The 23,718-nt window shown below is 35.8% G+C and overlaps 1 protein-coding gene across 5 annotated transcripts in view; it reads left to right on the top strand.

Annotated features, from left to right (window-relative positions):
• LOC6644014 (probable G-protein coupled receptor 158) overlaps positions 1–23,718 on the top strand; it is a 37,882-nt gene that overhangs the window by 10,268 nt on the left and 3,896 nt on the right. For all 5 annotated transcript variants that reach the window (XM_023176597.2, XM_023176596.2, XM_023176595.2 and 2 more), the window contains exons 3-11: positions 14,006–14,793; positions 21,523–21,768; positions 21,849–21,907; positions 21,985–22,104; positions 22,166–22,246; positions 22,311–22,659; positions 22,721–22,789; positions 22,854–23,255; positions 23,389–23,583. In XM_023176597.2, coding sequence (XP_023032365.1) covers positions 14,137–14,793; positions 21,523–21,768; positions 21,849–21,907; positions 21,985–22,104; positions 22,166–22,246; positions 22,311–22,659; positions 22,721–22,789; positions 22,854–23,255; positions 23,389–23,583 — 2,178 coding nt within the window. In that variant the 5' untranslated portion in view covers positions 14,006–14,136. The remainder of the gene's footprint in view (positions 1–14,005; positions 14,794–21,522; positions 21,769–21,848; positions 21,908–21,984; positions 22,105–22,165; positions 22,247–22,310; positions 22,660–22,720; positions 22,790–22,853; positions 23,256–23,388; positions 23,584–23,718) is intronic.

Raw genomic sequence — 23,718 nt, 5'->3', positions numbered from 1 at the left:
ACTTGACCTTGCATCCGACTATGACGCAAGACCTCAAAACACGTCCGTCTTGTTTGACGCGCAAAAACCAACTTTCCGTCGTCATCTCCCTATCGTTCGTCATCCCTCTTTGATCGTCCCTTCTCACACGCTTACGTCTTCTCATTGATCGTTGTCTCGTCTTCGTCTTCGTGTACAGTGGGATTGATGCACATCGCAAATGCACATCCCACATGTATGTGCAAAATAAAGGATACACATTTATTTTTTCTCATTTGAGGCGTGTGGTGGCTAATTATTTCATAATTTTTTAATAGAAGGATTGCAAAGGAAAGTATATTGTATAATTGTTAAGTTTTTATGATTTTTGCTTACTTTTTTATGTATTGCTGCAGGTGGACCACCTGGAAGTGCCTTTTTTATTTCAACTGAAGAAGTGTCATTACTGCGTTGCTTTCTTTACAAAAAAAAAAGCAATGAATTTTCAGTTGTAATGATGTATTCCGTTCCATAAATGTCCTAGCCTTCTATCTTTTATAGGGATAAAGCAAATACAGGCCCTGAACTGGGTTCTCTTCTTTAACTGTGTATATAATTCTCGAGTAGTTAGTTTGGTGCACATTTCGTATGTTGGAAACACCTGTTATATTGCGGTCGTATATGTGGAAAATATTTTGAATTTATTTTCCAACTACGTTTAAGCCATGAGTACAAAAGTTGAAGTTTCAAAAAGTGACTCCACTCCGAAACAATGTTGGAACAAGATATGTATATACAGATATATGTATGTACAGGATATATGTAAGATATATGTACATACAGAAGTGCATATATAGACAGATAGTTGGGTTAAAGGATGCTTTGTTACACTAACCTGTAGACGAGTATTGGATGTGCAAACATAAGGCAGATACTTTATCGCTTTTCCCTTCATTTGGGTGTCATTCTCAAATAGTTTTGGCTTTATTGTAGTGTCATGATATTGCAGTATGCAAAGTCTGCTAATGACACAAAATAAAGACAGACACCCTGTAATTTATTGAGCAATTGAATTCCGAATTGAATCCTTTAGAAATTTGAGATCTTGGGTTAAAAACTGAGTCAGGAACTAAAGACACATTAAAGTTAAAGGTTATGAATAGCTAATCAGTAGAATGTATACATTAGGTTGGATAAGTTTTCTTGCATTTAAAGTTTTCTTGAATAAAGTTTCAAGTCAAAGGACAAGTTGGCATTTTGGAAAAATTGGCATGCTAAGCAAATTCTTGAAGTATCTTTTGAGATGAAACGAAATTGTAAGATGCAACCCGTTTTGAAAAATTAATTTATAAAAAATAATAAGTTTTGTCTCATGGTTATTCATCAAGGCTCTGCTTAATGGGTGCGTACTTGTGTATGTTGTTGTAGTTGTAGGGCCAGCCCAGGGGCAGGCACTCTTTTGGGCCCTAATCTACTTGGCTTGGCCTACTTGGGCTAAGTGCGCTTTTAGATAAAGTCGCTAGCAAGGCGGCAAGGCACGCACAAGATAGGCCAAAGAGAGTAAGAGACCTAGAGAGGGGCCCACTTCAGTGTCTCTCTGTGTGTGTGTGTGTGTATAAGAGGGCGAGGGCGTGGGCATGGGTGCCCCTAATGTTATGCTACTATGGCATAATTTGTTGCTTGAAGTGAAAAATTGTCAAGACTCACTCGAATAACGTTTATACACAACAACAAAAAAATGGAAGAGAAGAGCGACATAGAGGAAAAATGAAAGAAAACAAAATTGAACTTTTCGAGGTCATAGAATTTTATTAGCTTTGTTGCTGGCCCAAACACGCACACGGCGTTTATGAGTGTGTGTGTGTGTGTCTGTGTATGTTAGCCTATATTTTTAGCTCTATAAAATAGTCGCAAACATATCTTCATGTTTATTTCGCTCGAAAGAGCGTGAAAAATTTTGTGCCTTTCACTTTTTTTGTTGTGTCCTTTGTGTGTGTGTGTGTCTGTGTCCTGCTTCTGAGCGTAGTTGTATGTAGTTAACATGTGCAACCTATCTGTATGTGTGTGTGTGTGTGTGATGTAGGTGTAAGTATCCAAAATGCAGTCAAGCGGCAATGTAACATGGTAACAAAGTTGCCCCACCCACCCCCCACAGCAAGCAAGATGCGGAAGGCTACAAGATAAAGTGCATGTCATTTAAAGGCAAATTCCCCATAGAAAGAATATTGCCCCGAACTTGCATGTCTAAATATCTTACATAGGTAGGTACTTTAGGTGTCTAATATAATGAATTTATGTAGAGAAGCCAACAAAACGTACTCAGAAACAACGCAGAGCAAAACGTGCTTTAGATTGAACCTTTAAATTGTTAAAATTTCAAAAGACATTTCTCGGAAACACAACTCGGTGAATGTTAAGTAGAATTCTACTTACCCAGACTATCTAAAATTCGATGTTTAACATACAAATTTAAGCTTTATCGGATAAGCACAAAATGTTCATCGAATAAGTTTTAATGCATTTCCATTTAATTTTCTGATTCAGATAAAGTATTTAAAAAGGATTAGTACTTTTTCTTTTTACTAAGTTTGTTATTATGTATATATATTTTATTTCCATTATATTGATTGAAAAACTGAAAACTTCTCACTTTTACAACTAAATTATACATAAATTCTGTGTATAGTTTGTGGAAATTATCTGTCTGGATTATTTCTTAAATTGTAATTCCCAACTAGTTTTAGCGTTGAAGATGTGGTATGGCTATAACATTTTATTAATTTTTTTTTACCAAAGATAGAAGTCTATGATTCTTGACATCCTGCTCACCTTTTGTGCTGCCTTTTAATTAATTTTGTTTATTGGATTGACCTCGAGCCGCTTTAAACACAAGGTTTAATTTAAGTTTTTCAAAATTCATAGTTTCAATTAATTTTAAACGACTGAAATTAGTTTTTAATTATGGGGCCAATTCAAGGCTTTAATCATCTCTTCTATCAACTAAAACAATTGCATAATAAATTTTTACTCTGACTATAGGCAACACGTCCTTGAGCATTTCGAAAGGGTCTTTTGAATAAGATTTCTCCAATTTAATTCACCGCCTGCCTTAAGAAGGGGAAGGGGTTGATAATGCTCTATTGAAAAATGTGGTTTGAACATAATTAGCTCAGATTTCTTGGTCTATTGTAGTGCCTTTGTTGCAATTAATCCTCAAATTGCATGGTATTATGGGTTGTGTTAAATGGCCGTGTAGTATGCATAATTTGTTATCAGCATACCTTAAGATTTAGGTGGAGTTTACAAATCAGCTGTAAACAATTAATAGACACTAAATTTAGTGTATGAGGTCGATGATAAAATGACCACGGGAAATGTTCGCTCACATAGACAAAAGGGGTTGTTTTTCGTCTGGAAAAGATTAGGCAAAGTCGACACAACGATGACCGAAATTCAGAGCTTGGTCAGATTTGGTTTTAAGTCGTACGCAACATGGTAATAAAATATCTGCTTAGGCAAAAAACAAAGTCTTTTGACTGACAAACTGGGGTTTACTTTCCAAATACACCTAGACCTCGCTTTGCGTCGTTTCGTTTTGCGATTTTTCGAAATTGCGTCGCTGCTTTATTAGTACTAATTTTCACCGTGCGTCGTTATATTCTCGTTGTTGCGTTGTTTTGAGTGCTTAACTTTTATTCTTCTAAATCAGCCACTCTGGCAACGCCAATATCAACTTTTACCAACATCTACCTTACCTACTTCTGTTTATAATTGCATCTTGCTATCAAAACTCGGGGACGGTTAAGAAGAAATGTTCGAAGAACAGTGTTTAACCTCTAAACAAGAAATTTATTTAAATTTACAAAAAAAAAACTATTCACCAAACTCTGGACAAATTTTTGGTGAACGAAGCCACTAACAACTCATAAAGATAAAATAATTGAGTAGGTTATTTTGATTTTCTTTTTAGAAATTAGTATTTTCATAGCCCGGGAACCTATCTTTAATCTTTCCATAGTTGCCTATAGAAAATCTTAATTCACTTTCACTTTGCATCGTGTTTTTTTGGAACGTATCCCACACCAAATTGTATAAATCAAGAAGAGTTTGGAATTACACCAAATTAACATTTGTATACAACAACTAAAGTATCGATAAGCTTGTTATTTAGAGTTTTATATTTGTTAAAGCGTTTTGAAAACCTTTTAGTGATTTAAAAGTTGTGTTACTTTTGAATCGAATAAAAAAAACCGCGTCAAAATCGGGCCTCGTGCCATATCAAGGGTTAAAAAGTACTACAAATGAAAGGCAGATTTAAGGATGTCAAATACGGGGAAGTGAGTACATTTAAAGTATTAATAGGATGCAAAAAAACTCACAGCTTTCGAAAAAATGTAGAATTTTTGCAAATTTAAACTACAAAATTCTCTTTAAACAATGTTTGCATTGTTGACTATTTATTTTCTATTATAGTGTTCTTTTCCTATTAAATTTGAGTTTCTTACAATCAAGTTTCTAGCTGTTTTCTCTTTTCACTAACCGTGCCATTAGCTTTATGTACTTATATCAATATATACAGTGGCAAGTATATGGAATATAGTTATATAATCCTAATGTCTTTTTGGCATACTTCAATGATAAACACACCGTGAAGGCACTTGAGTAAATTGCGCATGTAAACAGCCTAAGGAAATGCTTTTCCAGTGAAAAAAAAAGTAAATGGGCAAAAATTTGGGGCGCTAGACCCTGAAAAGTGATTAAAAACTTGTTGTACAACAAACGAGAGAGCATTGTTGGTCCTTGTCGACGTCCTTGTAAGGGTTCCCAGCCTTTTTTGGCGCTAAGCGTTACAGTTTTTTTTTCTTCCTTTTTTTTTTTTTGTTATGTACGCTTTATTTTTCTTTTTTTACTTTCATTATATAGAAAAAGCCTAATTGGAAAAGTGTTTTGGGTCTGGCACTCGAAGCTTTTTAGCTCAAATGTCGACGGCACAATGGCATCCGGGGAAAGCAATGTCTATGTCTGATTTGTTGGCTTGATGAGCAGATGAACAGAAAATGGGGGGGGGGGGGGGGGGGGGGGGGCGAGTGGCGGTGGTGATGAAAATGGCGAGTGAGAGGGTGGGCGGGGGCTTGTCTCCTTGAGCTTATTTAAGCAAAAATTAGACAAAAGGATCCCGTAACATTAACAGCCGGCACCAACAATTTGTCCTCGACTGTTGTTAGAGAGTTCTGCAATTGCTTGTTCTATTTATTTAGTTTTTGCTGTTTTTCATTCTTGTTCTTCTATTGTCTAATTCAAGGGTGGGCACGAAAATTTAACTTGGGAGCCAGAGCATCAGCAGCAGAGGCTGGGCAGAGAAAAAGGTCATTTTTTGGTCTCGACGCACACAAAAATTTGTGTGTCTCGAGTTTTATGACGGGTCATAAACGACCTTTTTTGGGTCGAGCGAGCGATCGTCGTCGAACTTTTAGGCAGAGGGACGGACAAGTACCGAATTTTACGGGGAGGGGGAAAAAGGGTCGAGATCTCGAGCTCGCAACTTTTAGGCAGAGGGACGGACAAGTACCGAATTTTGCGGGGAGGGGGAAAAAGGGTCGCGATCTCGAGCTCGCAACTTGTAGGCAGAGGGAGTGAGGGACAAGTAAAAAATAAGGGTTGTTTTGATGAGTGCTCGAGATCGTGTTCCTTTTTCCCCCTCCCCGTAAAATTCGGGACTTGTCCGTCTCTCTGCCTAAAAGTTGCGAGCTCGACATCGCGACCTTTTTCCCCCTCCCCGTAAAATTCGGGACTTGTCCGTCCCTCTGCCCACAAGTTCGACGACGATCGCTCGCTCGACCCAAAAAAGGTCGTTTTATGACCCGTCATAAAACTCGAGGCACACAAATTTTTGTGTGCGTCGACTCGCAAAAGTGACCTTTTTCTCTGCCCAGCCTCTGCCGGTAAAGAGCCACGGGAGCCAAAAGAGCCACTACGTGCCCATCCTTGGTCTAATTGTTAAACATTTTGTGTGGGTGTGTATACGAGTGTTAAAGTGTGTGTGTGTGTGTGTGTGTGTCTGCAATTGTTTGATTGTTTCACGCCCACAGCCATTGTGGGCGCAATAACATTTGTCTAATGAAAACTCTTTTAGTGTCAGTCAGTCATTTAGTCTTTGTGTCTGTCTGGCAACTGTCTATTTCCATCTTACTTTCTCTCATATACATATATGTATACATACGTGTTGGTCTCTATGGTTGTCTAACGTGCTTTGCTTCTTCTTTGCCATCTTCTTATTATTGTTCCTCTTTTGCTTCTTATACTTGAATGCCGTCTTCTTGCTATTTTTAGCTTATTATTATTTTATGGATTTTATTATAAGCAGAATGTTGAAATATAACACAAAAACAAAGACGTCGTCTGTCTAAACGACAGAGACAGTTGGTGAGCTGACGGGTGGGGCGGGGGGATGGATAAAGGCAAAAATAACTTAAGGCAATTGAAATGCAATGGAAATGAAGAAAAACAATTAAAATTTGAACAAATATTTATGGACTCATGTACAACAAGAATACAGCAACAAAATTGATTTGAATATTCCATTAATACGATGATTGCACATCGAAATAAAACAAAAACAAAATGAATTCCCATTATTATTACATATATTTTATAATAAATATAAAGAATACGAAATTTTTTTCATTTAATTTGATTTCTTTGATTCGATATTTAGCTTAAAGCCAGTTATATATAATTCAGAGTTTAGACTTATTAATGTATTCAAATTCCAAAGATTTAAAAAATACAAAGCAAAAATACTTTGTGTATCCTGAAAACAATAAATTAAATTCTACAACTTTTGTTAATGTTGATGTTTCATGGGCCTTGTGATCAAAAAACTAGAGTAATTCGGACCAAATACAACTGACCTAGAAGCTAAATATACAAATTTACAAAAGTTATACAAATACACCTAGACCTCGCTTTGCGTTGGGGATACGTTCCAAAAAAAAAACGACGCAAAGTGAATTAAGATTTTTTATAGGCAACCATGGAAAGATCAAAGATAGGTTCCCGGGCTATGAAAATACTAATTTCTAATCAGAAAAATTGAACAAAGTAAACTTTTAAAAACAAAAATTTTATTGCACTCATCCATTGAAAAAAAACAGTTTCCATTTAATCAAAATAACCTATTCAATTATTTTATCTTTATGAGTTTTTAGTGGATTCCTTCACCAAAAATTTGTCCAGAGTTTGGTGAATAGCTTTTTTTTTTTTAAATTTAAATAAGTTTCTTGGTAGCAGTTGATGTTTGCAGCTACCGCCTGGGATACCTTAAAACTTCTGTCATTGTCAGGATCGTTTTTTATAAAAATCTCCATTGCTTCGTCAATGAAGCCCATCGCTTTTGAAATTTGTTTGGAGGTTAAACACTGTTCTTCGAACATTTCTACTTAACCGTCCCCGAGTTTTATTAGCAAGACGCAATTGTAAACAGAAGTACAAGTGTAGGTAAGGTAGATGTCTATGTTGAAAAACGTAAAACTGTCAAAAATTCAAGGCCAATGTTGGTAAAAGTTAATATTGGCGTTGCCAGAGTGGCTGATTTAGAAGAATAAAAGTTAAGCACTCGAACTCAAAACAACGCAACAAAGAGAATATAACGACGTACGGTGAAAATTAGTACTAATAAAGCAGCGACGCAATTTCGAAAAAACGCAAAACGAAACGACGCAAAGCGAGGTCTAGGTGTAGTTGTATAATTTTTCAAGTGTCTGGATTCGTTGTTCGAAAAGTTTAAGTAAGTCGTACAACGTGTTAATGGAATTACACTGTACCCTACAAATCCAATACCACGGGACCATTTATTTATTACAATAGGCCCACTAAATATTTTGGTTTTGCAAAGATATATCCTTTTTTTATAGCTTGTTGAGTGTTTCTTTTCCAAGGCTATATTTGACTTGTTTATATAGGCTGAAAATATGACTTGAAGCTAATTTCATCCTCATGTTTCGATTCCTACTATTCTAGGCTAGGTTAACAGAGTCCAGCCTCATATCATTCTAATTTATTATGAACATATAAGTGAAGTTCAAATAAACTTTCTTTTAAAACAACTTGTAAATATTTTAAACAGTAATGTTCAATACAGGCCTTTTAAAATGGTGCTTGCAGAGAGAAGTTTTAAAAATATTTTCTATTTATTATAAAATACAGGCATTCAGGCATAACAGGCATTCAAAAATAAAATTTAACAACTTTTTGTTGTATGTACATTAACATTGGAGTATTCAGATTCATCATTAGAGAAATGTATGTTCATGTGTACAACGTACATTCTACATATGTACAGTTAAACGAATTTAGAACGTTTATATTTTCGGACTTTATTTCTCGGCTCCCAAGTAACTCAATCAAAAAAATATTCCCAATAATTTGTTTGTTATTTAAATAATGAACCGTAAACTTAGTTTTGGCCGTTTTTTCTACATACTGAAAACCCCTCTTATTGGCTGGTCAAACCTTGCATTTTAGCAGTCTCAAGCTCAATCTTCAACGATAAAATCAATCCAAATGCTATACAAAAACGTGAGGAGGTTTTCAAGAACCACCAAGTTCTATCAGCTGCAGACTTTGCTAAAGAACTCCGGAATTGCAATGACCATATCATGAAACTAGTTGGGAATTGCACTTAATGAAGCCAACAGCCTACAAATCTTTTTGAAGATTCACCTCAATCCTGTATAAATGCAAAGTTTGACTTAAATTTCTAAAATCTTTAATATTACAAATATATAGTAGAACTCTTTGAAAATTAAAATTTAGCCCTAACTTTCGTTTTGGGGTCCATGACTTTGTTGTATGTATTTTTAGGATCTTTTGGCCGAGGCCGTTTTACGGCACTAATTATACTAAAATACTTTTTTCTATGTATGTAGGAATGTATTTCATGAAACGCTTGACTTAAAATATAACTTTTGTTTCTTATGCGACTATCACCAAACTGTTTCAACATGGTTAGGTAATAGCTGTCAACGGATTAGTCTAGTTTTAGTTCACAGACCGTTTCAAAACTTCGACTTATTAGATTAAGCTCAAGTTTTACACGACATGAAACTGTTGTATGTAACAACTTACATAAGAATCGATTCATGCTAGTCCTTCACACTGTCAATCTTTATCTTCTCGTCCACTTAAATGCTTTTTAAGATATAGATGAAACAAAATAAACGAAACATCATCATACGCTAGAATAAAACGTTTATAAATTGATGCACAAGGAAATCAATTCATTTCATTAAGATTATTTTCAATAGAAATTTGTATTGTTAAATGGAAGCTTTATATATTCTCATAACTTTTAAATCTTTAATCCAAATTAGAAATTAAAAGCAACATTTGTATTTGTCACATGTTTTATAATAATTTAGTCATCCAGCCGTTTATTTGCGGTAAATATGTTGATTTAAGTTTAAATTGCAGAGCTGGTCAGAGCAAGGGTATGCAATTAGAAGGACATATACATTTGTCTGTATGTATAAACATATTTGCTTACAGGTTACATAGACATGGACACAACATGGCATGAACTGAACAGGAAACAATGACAATGTTGTATGCTACAGTTTTCAGGCATGAAGCTGCCAACAAACTAACAAGTGCAACAGCAACAACTAAACGTGTGTTTAATTGAAATTTGTATCAACTGAAAATGGTGGTGTACTCTCCTCCAATCCCCTCCCCTCTACCCGACACATGTGGGAATGTTGTGGGCCAAAGCCAAACCGAAAAACCAAACGAACATTTTCATGGGGACTCTCCAGAGATATACGGGGATTTAGATGCACTTTAGGATGGACAATATAATCCGCTAAAATAATGAATCCATAGTACTTCTAGAATATTGAAACATGGGATTTACCGAAATATTACGTATACCAACCGTTGGCTGAATGTGACACATTTCACGTTAACTAAGAGTTGAATACATACATTTGTATGCATGTGACTAACTTTGGAAACTAAATACTAAAGTAAATATTGGCAAATATTAAATTTACACAGGAAAAATGTAACTTTTAAGCCGCTTACCTTTTTCCATACCTTTGTATGTCCGGTCTAATGTGCATAGTATTCTACATCTACGAGTAGGTACATATGTATGTATATGCATACACGGTGCAATTGTAGATACATACATTCTACAGAGACACGTTTGGGTTATCCTTGTCCTACCGCCGCCCAGTTGCCAGTTGCCAGTCGCCAGTTTGCCTGCCAGCCAGCCTGCCTGTCACATTAGCTGCAGTTGAGCGAGTGTCAAGGTGAGGCCGGAAGAGCCTAGCCAGGCAGAAAACAGGCAAATACTCGCACAAATATAGAGTATACTTATTTTTCCCATCTCTATCACCCCGATTGAACAATCTACAATTAAAGCTATTAATTTTAATTATATTTAGTATTATTTAGATCCTTTCTTATTCAGTATCTTTTGGATCCTTTTGGATAAATCTTCACACATATATAGAATTTGGTTTTGATATTTCCAAAACATTATTAAATTTAGGATTATTTGCTTTGGCTTATATTCTTTAGTTTCTATTAGTTTTATTTCAGTTTTTGCTGTCTATTTGTATGCCTTTAGTAAGGGATGGGTTCACCTAGTTAATCTACCTTTTTTTTGTCTTACCTTTCTCATTGTGAGGGAAAAAAATAGGAAACTAAAATCTTATTTCTGGCATCTGGCCAAATCACGTAATCACAATCACAACTAGTTTATATGGCGCATGTGCCAACTGTCCCAGAGCCCAACTAGCCAGCTAGCCAGCCAGCCAGACAGCCAACTCAGTCCAAGAACAAGTCAGTAGTAAAAAATTAATTTCAATTAGTTGCAAATTGTTTTTACACCTGTTTTATTTCACATCAATTTTGCTTTTTTTAGTTCAATTTTTGTAAATGGTTTGGCTAATTTGCCGCTGTCGACAAAATGAAACGACAACCACAACAAAAACGAGAGAAATTATTAATATTACATACATTTCATATACATACATATATGTATAAATAGTTGGCTTGTAGTATGGGATGACAAATAAATAGCTAGCCACAGAAATGCCGTTAATGCAATTAAATTTGATTTAAAATGTGCAAATAAATAACTGGAATTGCATTACCATACGGCAGGAGATGGCAGTTTTCCCTGTTAAGCATTGCATTCATTCTCGTTTGGACCACGCCCAGGTCCCCAAACAAACTAATCTCCAGAGGGAGTAACCACACGTAACCAAGCGTGGTAACGAACCGAACTGAACGAAATGAAACCAAAGTAAACCAAGTGTGGGAAGTGCGAGAATATTTCTCCTCTGCATTCCCCATTAGCATTTGTGTCCTGTGGTTGCTCATTCCACCTTCGCTTCACTATTTTTTTGTGTTATACATTTTATTTGTTTTTCACTTATGCTGGTGTCGGGTATAAATGAAGTATGTACTTTTACATCCATTCGATTAAGGTTAGATTCTATATTAAAGAATTTGAACAATTTCCTACAGAAATTAGTGAAACAAAAAAGCTGGAATATAATTATAAAATAAGGGTGATCAGATGGTGCCAGAATCACAAATAATGTTTACCTTGATTTAGTTAGTACCTTTGTGTTAAGCTAAATACTAGAGAGCTGCATGAATTAGAGAAAAGTCAAAGTTAAATGAATCCATTCGAATTGAATTCAAATAAATGAGTGACAACTACACAATGAAATGAATGAGTGTGAGTTTGTACTTGTCATATCTCGCAAAATACGTAACTCTGTTTAATGAAAGGCAATGAATTGAGTGTCAAAGCATCGAATTGTACTAAGGCACTCGAATCATTAGAATTATTCGAATTGACTCATTTTATTGGGATGTTTAAAAGCAACAAAAACTAATTATTTTATCAAAAATGTAGGGAAAATAATGGCGAAATGGAGGCTATTAAAATCCAAATATGCTATACACCAAAAACTTTAGTACGCAGTTTTGGATTTGACAATTTGGGACAAATCTTGTAAAATCTAATTTTTCTAAATTAGATTCCTAGTTGCCACGATCCGTGAAAACATAAATAAGGCTATCTAATATATTATAAAAAAAAAATCATATTCTCTAATCCATCATATACACGATAGATCTACCTTTTAATATTACTTCACTAGTTGGAAAAAAAAGTCACCTCTATCTCTTTAGGGGGTTTGAACCCGATAACAACAGTATTGTAGTCTGAGTTCAAAAATATACAATACAAATAAATACTAAAATCAGAATTGGAATTCGAATGCATTCAAATCCTAGCAACTCATTGACTCATTTTCTAACTCATTCAATTCGTTTTGTTTCGTTTGAATGTTGTGCGACTGATTTTTTCGTCGCACACTCATTTACTTGAAGTCGATTTTCAAAGTCAATCAATTCATTCATTTGGTTTTGAATGTTGTTAACTCGAATTGATTTTTCTATCATTCATGCAGTCTAAAAACTTCAGCCAAATCAGACTCGGCGTGTCCCATTTGATAATTTACGTTGAAATTGAACTTTGAAATTGAAACTCTATGTGAAGTATGAATAAGTATTAAGTAAGTTGTGATCTTTATGCTGAACATATTTACTTGTTATTTCCGAAAGTGATTCCGCTCACTTACTTTGTTCAATTGCTCCCTTAATTTCTCAGTTGTTCAATTGCGGACGGACCCAGTGGATGACTGGTCTACTCATAAAATAAACAAAAATTTTAACTTTTTTCATCTCTTTATAACCTTAAAAACTTAGTCTTCGAAAAGGTCGTGAAGTTTCGAGAGATTCACATACTGACAAAATGGATTCATGGGAAATTACTAAAATTACTAAGCCGAAAAATCTGTGTTTCCTAATTGGAATATTTTAATCTGTCGTTGATAGTAACCAGGTTTTTTTTAATAATAACAAAAAGTATGCAAAAATAGTGACCGAAAATAAACAATTAAAAAAGAACTTGTTCAGTCGCTCAGTATAGTGAACAATTCTATTTTGTTCATTCACTCATGAGCAACCCAACAGTACCTTATATCTTTTCCTTCAAGTTTACCCGCCGAATGATCCAAAGAAGGCGAAGACTGTCTTATCGTCATGAATCGGTAGTGCCCACCGTTTTCCGCGACTCACAAGATAAGTTGTAAATGTTGAATTTTTCCATTAATTTAACCCCATTTTCCGGAAATAGGTTCTTTTTAGAAATGTGGTACAAAGGTATACTTCGGACAAAAATTTAAATCGCGTGAGAAACCAACTTTTCAGACTTTAAGAAAACATATTTTTTAGATGGCTTAAAGAAGTCGAATCAGCGCTGGTTTAAGTGTATCGAACTAAATAAACATTATGTTAAGAAATATTTAAATCTTTTGTTGACTAAATAGGCAAATCAGATTACCCACGTAAGTCCTTCCCATGATAAAGTGGCTGAAGAGATAAAAAGAGATATTAAATGACCTATGTTAATACATTTGCATATATAATTTGTTTATAAATTGTGCTGAAAATTCATGTTTTTATGGCTGGCACTTAACTGTAAACTTTGCTATGCACTTTCAATTAAATTGCAATTTGCACAAATATCAAATTGTCATTGACATGTGCCAACGTTGGGTTCTATTTGGACACGGTTCATTTCATATTCCAGCTCCAGTTCCAGTTCCACCCACTTAACTTAGTTGTGTAATGCATTTCAGATTGCCATCAACCTAACGACATACTTATATATTGTATTTTTATTACAATGCAGTTAAAGTTAATTGCCAATGTGAAAGCCAGTAAATACATATGTCCATATCAAAGTAACCCCAGTGTGCCAATAAACATTGCAATGTTGTTTAGCCGTCAAATTAGCTCTTTGATATGAGGTTAATTTGTTGATTGATAAACTGTATGAACAAAATACTTTGTAATTGGAGAATTCAAAACATTCAATGAAAGTAAAAGTATATTCTAGACCTTTTTCTATCAAATTGATTTTTCACTAGCATTAACTTATTTAACTTTTCTTAACTTTCAGATGTGTGGGCTTTTTACAAAATATTTACACCTTGCCACCGCTGCCACGCCCACGTCCAAAGCGAACTTTTGTATTGAAGTAGAAACAAAAGCAAGAACCGCAACAACTGCAACTGAAACAAATTTAGTGATATGGAACTGTGCATAGCAACAAAGTCAAAAATAGTGAAAGAAAGTCAAAAATGCCACCAAAATCAAATGAATTCTCAAGTGAACAACAACAGCAACAACAAATGCAACAACACAAAGCACAAGAAAAGCAACAGAAAAAGCGAAAACAGAGACCACCTGAACAAGCATCAAAAGGAACAACAGAACCAACGAACACTTGCAACAACAACAACAACAACAACAACATCAGCATCAGCAACATCACCACAAAATAACACAAATCACATTAGCAGCACACAATTGAACACTCTTTATATGCTGCTCCTGCTTCTAATCCTTGGCCTGATCAATTCGACCTGTGCCACGCCCTACGAACGAGAACGGGAGGCTCTGTTGGCCTATTATAAGCGAGTCCAGCAGTTGCAACATGAACCCCAAGTGCAGGAATATAATCTCAGAGAGTCTATAATTGATTTTGATGAGATTATGCCTACGGCCAGTGTTGTCTCTCATCTGGGTCTGAGCAATGGTATGAAAGGATTGAGAAAGCGCAGTGCAACATCGACAACACTGCCGACAACAACAACAACACCAGCAACAACATTGCCACCAGCAGCAGCAACCACAACTAAAGAGAAATGCGAGCCAAAAGTTTTGGAAATGGCGCCCGATGAGCCGGTAAGTCCACCAAAAATAAAAAAACAAGTTCGCAAAGTTAATAATAATATTTAAACAAGAGAGAGAGAGACATCAATGAAATCAGAATTAGTTTAAAACATAAACCAATGCAGCAAATTGCGAAAGTTTAATCAAGAACTTGTTTCAACTTAACAATATTTTCAATTTCAGTTTAAGTCAAGTCTGCTAATTGACTGAGAATCTTAATGGCTTATGGCTATATGTAAATTTAGTTATTCTGGTTAGGTGAATTACAATATTAAAGTTTTGTATTTATTATTTACAAGACACCTGAATGATATAGTTAACCGACATTAGAGAATCATTCTGATATTATAGTTAGATTATCGTTATGACTCTGTGAATAACTGCAGCTTGACATCAATGTGAATGCAAAGGGAAGTATAGTGGGGGGGGGGGCTATAAACAATTAGTGTTAATTTTTAAACATTTCCAACTCGTCGTTTTGTAGGACTCGCTAAGTTGGTAAGATACTTACACACATAGTGCAAGGTGGATTGAGGGCGTCGAGAGGTGGTTGGCATATAATCAATAAAATTGCTGAGATGGCAAACCACCCAATCCTACACCCACACCCACACACACACAGAGACATTTGCACCCTCTCTCATTCTATATATGGCAACTTTCCTGCTGACACAAATCTTTGCAAAAAAAATATACACAGACACACACACACACACACACACACACGAACAAAATCTGCGCTAACAAAAATTTCAGAGAAAACGAAATCTACGAGCAACCTGCCTTTGGGTTATTCCCGCTGTGCCACATCACCACCACCACTACTACTCCACCGCTCCACCATTACCATCATCACCTACAAACCAACGAACCAACCAACCAACCAACCAACGAACCACACCCACCTTGTTGACTAAGGCAAAATAAAAATATTACGCATACGCCAAGTCTGACGCACATGCCGGGACAGGCAAAGAAGTTACGGGCACTTTTTGTCGGCTAGACGGGCAAGAGAGATGACGAGGATGAGAGTAGAGAGAGAGAGATGGAAAGAGTTGTGGCAAAGCCTGTGGCAGGCGAATGTCATGTGTTAATTAAAAAGATGCTAATGAAGAGAGACTAGAATTGAAGAGAGAGAGACAGAGATCTTGCCAACGACAAGTTAAGTGTGTTAGGGAAATATTTTAATTGAATTTACATGACAATTGTAGGCAGGAGACATGCAAACAAACATACGCCCACGAATAAATCTATTTTAAGCCGAATGTATAAATGTTTGTAGCCATTTGATAAAATCGGTAGCGGATTTATAGAAGTATTTAATCTTTCTATTTCCAAGGCAAGACTTTTTAGATAACCACTCAAGCTTCTTCAATATTATACTGCGCAGTTTTAATATCAATCATAAAATAGAATATTTGTAGCGATTTAAATCTCCACCGAATAGTTTGGATAAAATGTTGTTAAGTATCTGTTGTCAATAAATATCATGTAATTTTGAGCCCCGTAGTTTGTTATAATCCGCCCGTGACCTGGCCACTCAACAATGACTAAACAAAGTGCACGTCCATGTCCTTTTTCTTCACCTTTTGTTAATGCTAAATAAATGACATGCCCTTCGGATCGATTCAACGATACTCTGACGCAATTGTCTGGCTCAAGTAATGATATATAATTAAATGAAAGAACAAAAATTAAATGCCAAGCAAATTTGTAAATTGCCATTAAGAGCGATTAGAATCTCTCACTCAATCTGTTCTGCCTTCATCCCGTCTTTCTATCTTCTCCTTCTCCTCATCCTCTATGAAGAGCTTCACGAAGAGAGTAAGACATTAAAGAGAAATCACACAACAACAACAACAACAACAATTGAGCATCAGCAGTTTGGTTTGGCTTTTGTTTTCTCTGCGGTCAACAACAACGGGCATTGTTCTTGTTGTTGTTGTTTTTGCTATGTCAGCTTTCAGCCTGTTCCTGTTGGCTGTGCTTTTGTTATGCGAAATTTATGTCTACGTGTGGCTGTATACAAAGACAACAAATGCACACACACATTCATATGCTGACATTGTTGGCTTTTGGTAACCACGACAACACTAAACCAACAAAGCTATTAATTATTAATATTATTATTAAATATTTCGCTAGTCAAACTATGGGAAAAACATTGCATAAGCTCAGGCGCCAAATGATTTTCGTGGAAATTGCAACGACCAAAAGGCAAAAGAGAAAATTTCTTGGTAATAGGTAATAATAGAGTATTTAAATGAATGGTGACCTCTACTTCTTCAGAAGTTCTAATATTAGAATTTGACAGAGAAACCAACAATGTTTCCAGCCATCAACTTGGCGATGACACCCAGATAATTATAAGTGCAAATTAATGTACTTAAAACGTTTATTAAATCAATGTTCTCATAATTAAAAAAACATTTTGAAACGTGCTCGTACGCGATTGCCGGATGAGAGTGCTTTGGACAATGCTAAACACGGGGCCTACCTAATAATTACCTATTGATATGACTCATACGTCATGTTGGACGACATTTAATGCAAACAGGGTTTAATTGATTTTGAACCGCACTAATGCGTGCAAAAGGTATTACCCCATTTACTGTTGCCATCATACTAATTATCTTTGCATTAATCTCATGCTACTTGCATTCACGTAATCCTGGGTTGTACTTGACTCTGCATAATAAAATTGTGTGTAAGTAAATCTATTCCACATATAAGATTTTCTGTTTTGTTAAGTGTCAACAGGCAACAAGCAAAACAAAAAAAAGCAACCAAAGCGGCTGACATATTTTATTCATTAAGCAGCAAAAAGTGTAGGCCAAAAAACAAGCAGACAAGGCAACAAGGCAAGGCGAGGCAACAAACATGCAAATGACAACAAACAGCAACGGCAACATGCTACAAGCTACAACATCTGGCATGCCATATGCATAGATCGTCTGTGTGCGTGTGTATGTGTGTTAGCCATGTAAATATTTTTATGGTCATAAGTAGGAATGCCAAAAGCGAGCCGACGGCTTAGAGGCGGAGAAGGAAATGAAGACGAACGCCAGTAAAACGCGCTTTACTGATTTCATTTCAAATGCGTGTGTGTTTCTCTCTCTCTTTCTTTATCTCATGTGTGTGTGTGTGTGAATGTTTGCGGTATGTCTCACCACTTGGCATAGTTCGTACTGCTTGCTCCTTCTATCCTCTTCCTCAAAAAAGAATCATACATCTCCCATAATTGTGGGCGGTTGTGTGTGTCGAATGTTTGCATATGCAAGTTTTATTGCAGTCTCGGTTTGCTTGCGGTTTTTTGCTATTTACAAGTGTTCTTATATATTATATACATACATGTACGTACGTGAATAAATTCGTGTACTCTAACGGAAAAAAGCATATCAACATAACCCAAAAGTTAAAATAATCTCTTAGCTAGAAAAGGCGGGTTATCCCAGTATTTATGGGCATCCCAGTATATTATACGTATTCCAGTTTTTTACTGGGTTGCCAGTAGTTTCGTCTGTTTCGTTCCTTTTTACCGTTTTTTAGAGTTGATGCGTTTCTCTAAAGAACAAATTTCAAATGTAATCGATGAAAGGCTATAAAATATGATATACATTCATATATAATAGTTGATGTTCCTTTTGTTAATTAAATTTTTTAGAGCATTAAACTAACAAAGATTTACCAAAAACAAAAAAAAAAACAAAGGTTTGATTTTTCGCTTGAATGGCTTTACCTCAATGTGTTCATCACACATACAACATACACATATTGAATATGTATACACATGTATGTATATTTGTATGTATATACAAAAGTCATTTGTGTTCAAAATATGCTTGTTTCTTGTTAATAATTCATTGGATTTTCCATTTGCCGCATATACACAAATACATGGGTGGGTAAGGGATGTAGACAAGGGACATTTGATGGACTAATGAAATCAAATTAAAACCAAACACATGTTGTTGTTGTTGACTAAAATACTAATTTTAAATCTAATACGAAACATGAAACAATGTAGTTCCAAATAATTTTCATTTTATACCCTTAGACAAGGGACATGCTCGTTTCGGTTAAAGTAAACTAATGAGTTTATATGTCTGCAAAATTCAATTTTTCTCCCATGTAAATCAATAATTAAATGATACAATCGATATTCTTGCAATCGATAACGAAAGTAATATAAATTGAAGAAGTAGAAACCAGGAATATTTCGGTCAATTGCTTGGATGATATATCTAAATCTAATACTCACTTTAATGATTTTATTTCCTGAACACAATTCAAGTGATAAAAACAACAAAGAATTTTGTAGCTTCAGACATTAGCAAGTTGAATTTAAAAAGTTAGACGCCATATAGAAAATAGATAAGTAATCACGGAAAATCTAAAAGCGAAAGTGGTAAATGGAAAAGAAACATGCATCACAAAAAATAAATTGTATTGTTTCACTTAACCCCTTACTACGCCCATGAATGAAAAAAATTTACATACAAAACGACATATACATACAACATAATGCTGGATATATAGTATACGCAATGTGGTCGCTCTCTCAGAAGAATCGGCATCACGGCATTCGGCTAATGGGAAATATTTGTTTTAAAAGCCAAAGGTGGTGCCTGGTGACTCACCCCTAGATCAAAAACTCCAAACCTCCGGAGCCCCAAATGTGGTTACTTTTGTTTCCCAAAGCCATAATGATGTCATCAAAGTCACCTCTTCCCCATAATTGTCCCCCGCTGACGTCCTATCTTTCTCTCTCTCTCTCTCTTCCTATCGTTCTCTTTGTTGTTGCTGCTGTTGTTGGCTCGTTTGTAACGTGTAAATTATGTACAAACATTTTGTTGGTTAAGAGCCATACAAACAAGGATTAAAAACATTTTGCCAGTCCAAAGTACCAAAAGGAGTCGCCAGCTTGGGCATTAAATCGCCTTATTTTCCAACAAATAAAACAAAAAAACACAACAAAAAAAAGCATTTGGTTTTGGTTTAGAAGAAAAGGTGTTGGTCTGTGCAGAGAATGTGCCATGTGAATAATTAATGACCAGAGAGTTGAAAATATACGGATACGGATATACATATGTACATACATATGTATAAATATATGTAGAATGGAACAAATCTTGGTTAGCCAAATCCGGCATACGTACAAGTATATGTAATTTACACCATTAAATGGATTTCCATTTACAAGTGATGCCTGAAGGATTTTTAGGATTTTTACGGGCTCTCGGTGAAATAGGTGGAGCTTAAAGTTTTAGTTACTTTTGAGACTTTGAGATACATTTATGTATATGCTTATATTACTAAGTAGAAGACTTTTTCCTGCCCAAAGTTTTCATTCTTGTTGGCTTTATATTGTATTTCAATCGACTTCATAGGATCTTAAAAGACAATATTGTGTAAAGAATATATATCAAGTAAGACCAATTATGTTATAGCATTCCCAGAGTCTGTCCCTAATGTCAATTGTTACAGCTTAACAAAAAACTTCCATTGAAGTGCCACACTAATGGCACTCCAATTGGAATAACTAATTTTTAGGCATAAGGTCAGAGAATTCATTAAAACAAAAATCTGTTTTTATGCTATAGATACATTTGACAATTCTTCAGTGACAAACGTGACATTCGTATGCATTCAAAGTAAAAAAAATCCTATATAAAAAAACAGCTTTTTGTTTTGAAAAAGGGCAAAACTTATAGCTCTTGATTAGTATCATAGATAGTGCAAAATGTGAACAAGCCTTCGTTTTTAGAAATTCAAAAATAACTAACATAAGTAATTCGCAAGCTACAAACTCAGATTTTCCTGGAGAATTGTCCTAATACATATAAAGAATCAATTAAAATTATCGATATTATGTAAGTACTGTAATTTTAACTTGTCTTAGGGTTGCCAATAAGTTTTAGTCCTGGCTTTTCCGCCTCACGTGTAAATTTTAACTTAAAACTATAGCTAAATTCGACAACGCAATTTTAAAATTACGTATACGCAACGTGCTCTTATATGGGTCTTAATGGCAAAATAATTGAAAATCGTTTCACTTTCAAAACAACTTGTTTTATCCATTTTTAGCAAATTTAAGTGTGATAACATAGACTTTGGACTTTTTGTTGAAAAAAAATAAGCCGTTAGAAAATGAAGTGTTGGAAACTGTTTTTGGATATGGAAACTTTACTAGTTCAATGTAGTTTTTGCGGGAGGAAATTTGCATAAACTATAATACTAACTAATGAATTGTGGGCATCCAGGATGTGATTTATATTTGGCTAAATAAAACAAGTAATGCCAGTTACAATAGCTTTTTACAATTTGTCCCTTTTGCCTTAAACACCCTACACTCCTCTGAAAGATATGCAATCATGGTCGATATGATTTTCATTCGTTGGCAATATTTATATATTAAGCTCAGTAGATTACTCTATTGAACTATTATCATAATTTTCATATCAACATGATGATTAATCGATTAGGGTTCATACTAAATGATATTTGTCTGCGACAAAGTCAAATCAATATGACAAAAATAGGTCAAACCGTAACATATTGACATGCAAATATAATATATTTGCAAATATGCTTGAAAACTCCCCAAAAAGTTATGGCTAAAGTACAAGCCAGTAGTAAAAATTTGATTTGTATAAATTACATATGAACATAAAACGAAAGAAAATGATGAAAAGATGACTAATGGATTCAACTTTGAATTACATTTTTGCTCATTTGCAGTTTTACGACTATAGTGACATAGCCGGAGATGCCGCACGACAGTTTATTGAATTCTTAGCCATGAAATTCCCAAATGCCAATACCAATACGCCCATTACAATTGATGAGCAAACACGTTCAGAGGTTACTCGACGTGCCAATGGCATAGCCAGCTATGCCCTAAATGAGGATGAGAACCTATTGGCATTTGCCATAGCGGCGCCAAGTATACACACAGTTGTGGTTAAATTTCGGAACAATGTGACGGTGAGCCAAAATCGATGACGTTGCCCATTAAAAAAACAAAAGAGAGAGAGCCATATCATTTATTAATCTTTTTTTTTTAGATACCACCAAACGAAGTGCACAATAAAGCATACTTAGGCTCCTATTGGAGAGAATTGGGGTAGGTTGAAAGAGAAAAAAAGCTCGCGTGTCTAGCCTTAGAATTGTTTAGTAATTGTTTTGATCCCTTCAACACAGAGCGGCATGGAACAGCAGCGATGGCACCCAGGAGTGGGGGGCACCATTTCGTGACTGCAACCTGTTGACAAGACGTTGGCTTTGGCCCTTTCGCATATCATTCATGCAGCAAACAATCAAGTGAGTAAATATATACATCTAAAGTGAAAGCCGAACAATAATAACATTTTCTCACTTGCAGAGTGGTGGCAGCTGCGTTTATCGCCGCCGACGAAGATGTATGCAATGATGGCCTCGAAGAGGTTTTTGGACGTCGTCATGGGTATGTCAAATGGGAATGTCAACAATTTGCCATTTACCTCATTGATCCTTTGTTTATGCTCTAGCTGTGATCGTAATACCACCTTTTGTCTACTCACTGAGAACAAACCCGCAGCCACTCGAGATGTTTACACGTGCATTTGTCGGGAATCCTATTATTTGCCCAATGCCACATTGCAGGGTTTTCGTGGTGATCTGGTTGAGCTATCTGAGGGGTTTGATAACTATTCCTGCATACCATGCCCCGGAGGCTGTTCGAATTGTGATCAACATGGCATTTGTCTGACCTTTCAAGAAGAGGAGGCATTGAACATGGATGCCATGTTACGTCTCCTGGTGGCCATTGTCTTGGGTGCTTGCATTTTGTGCTGTGTCGTCCTCAGTGTTATTGTTTTCAGACAGAGGAAGTGCAAGGTAAGTTGAATGAGTTCAAAAAGATCATTTCCATTTTAAATGTTTATTAACTTTCTTTCAGGCCATTGCCTCGGGCATGTGGACTGTGCTGGAGACTATACTCCTGGGCATTGTTTTACTTTATGCATCTGTGAGTTAGATTTGATTTGATATTCCTTTCATTTTGTATAAATATTGTTCTTTTTCGAGTTCAGGTTGCCGTCCATTTCTTTCCCGCCTCCACCGAGCGTTGCCTCCTGGAGCCTTGGCTGCGTGAACTGGGCTTCATTACCTGCTACGGCGCGATCATATTGAAATTGTATCGCCATCTGGTTGATTTTCGTACACGAAAGGCCCATCGCTGGGTACTGCGTGACGTGGATTTGCTTAAATATCTGGGCACCATGGTATTTGCCGTCATCTGCTATATGTCGGCATTTACGGCTTCGTCCCTTGATCTATTGGAGAGTGCCAAATTGGAAAGCTTGCGTGAGGCCAGCACCAATACCTGCCATCCACTTAAATGGGAGCTGGTGACACAGACCAGCGAGATACTTATCCTCTGCTTTGGCCTGCATTTGTCCATTGCCAGTCGAAATGCCAATACACAGTTCCGGGTGAGCAAGATGAAGATGAGTCCAATTCAAATTGGGTCAATTGGACTTACAAGTAATTTCCTCCTCGTTGTCACTTTTTTGTTTCTTTTTTTCAATCTCTCTGTGTATGTGTGTGTGCGTGTGGGTGAGACAGGAACGACAATTTCTGGTCACCGCTTTGACTCTGGAGTTCCTTGTATCTTCGAGTTTCTATTTTCTACGCTTTGTCTATCTGCCGGAAATGAGTCCCAGCGCCATTTTGCTGGCACTTTTTGTACGCTCCCAGCTAACGAATAGCTTCGCCTTGGGTTTGATATTTGTGCCAAAATTATGGTATCAGCACAAGCAGGTAAAATGAAATAATTTTCTGTTTGATTTTACAAGTTTTTTGATTTCACGTATTTGGTTTGATTCTTAATATTTATATTTTCTGTTAATTGATTTGTGTGAATTTTGTTATTGTCAATGAAAACGAGTGCCAAGT

The sequence above is a fragment of the Drosophila willistoni genome (genome assembly GCF_018902025.1).
Source record: "Drosophila willistoni isolate 14030-0811.24 chromosome 2R unlocalized genomic scaffold, UCI_dwil_1.1 Seg167, whole genome shotgun sequence".
NCBI classification, from domain to species: domain Eukaryota; kingdom Metazoa; phylum Arthropoda; class Insecta; order Diptera; family Drosophilidae; genus Drosophila; species Drosophila willistoni.
The sequence above is the reverse complement of the archived record's forward strand: the minus strand, read 5'-3'. Positions and strand labels throughout refer to the sequence as shown.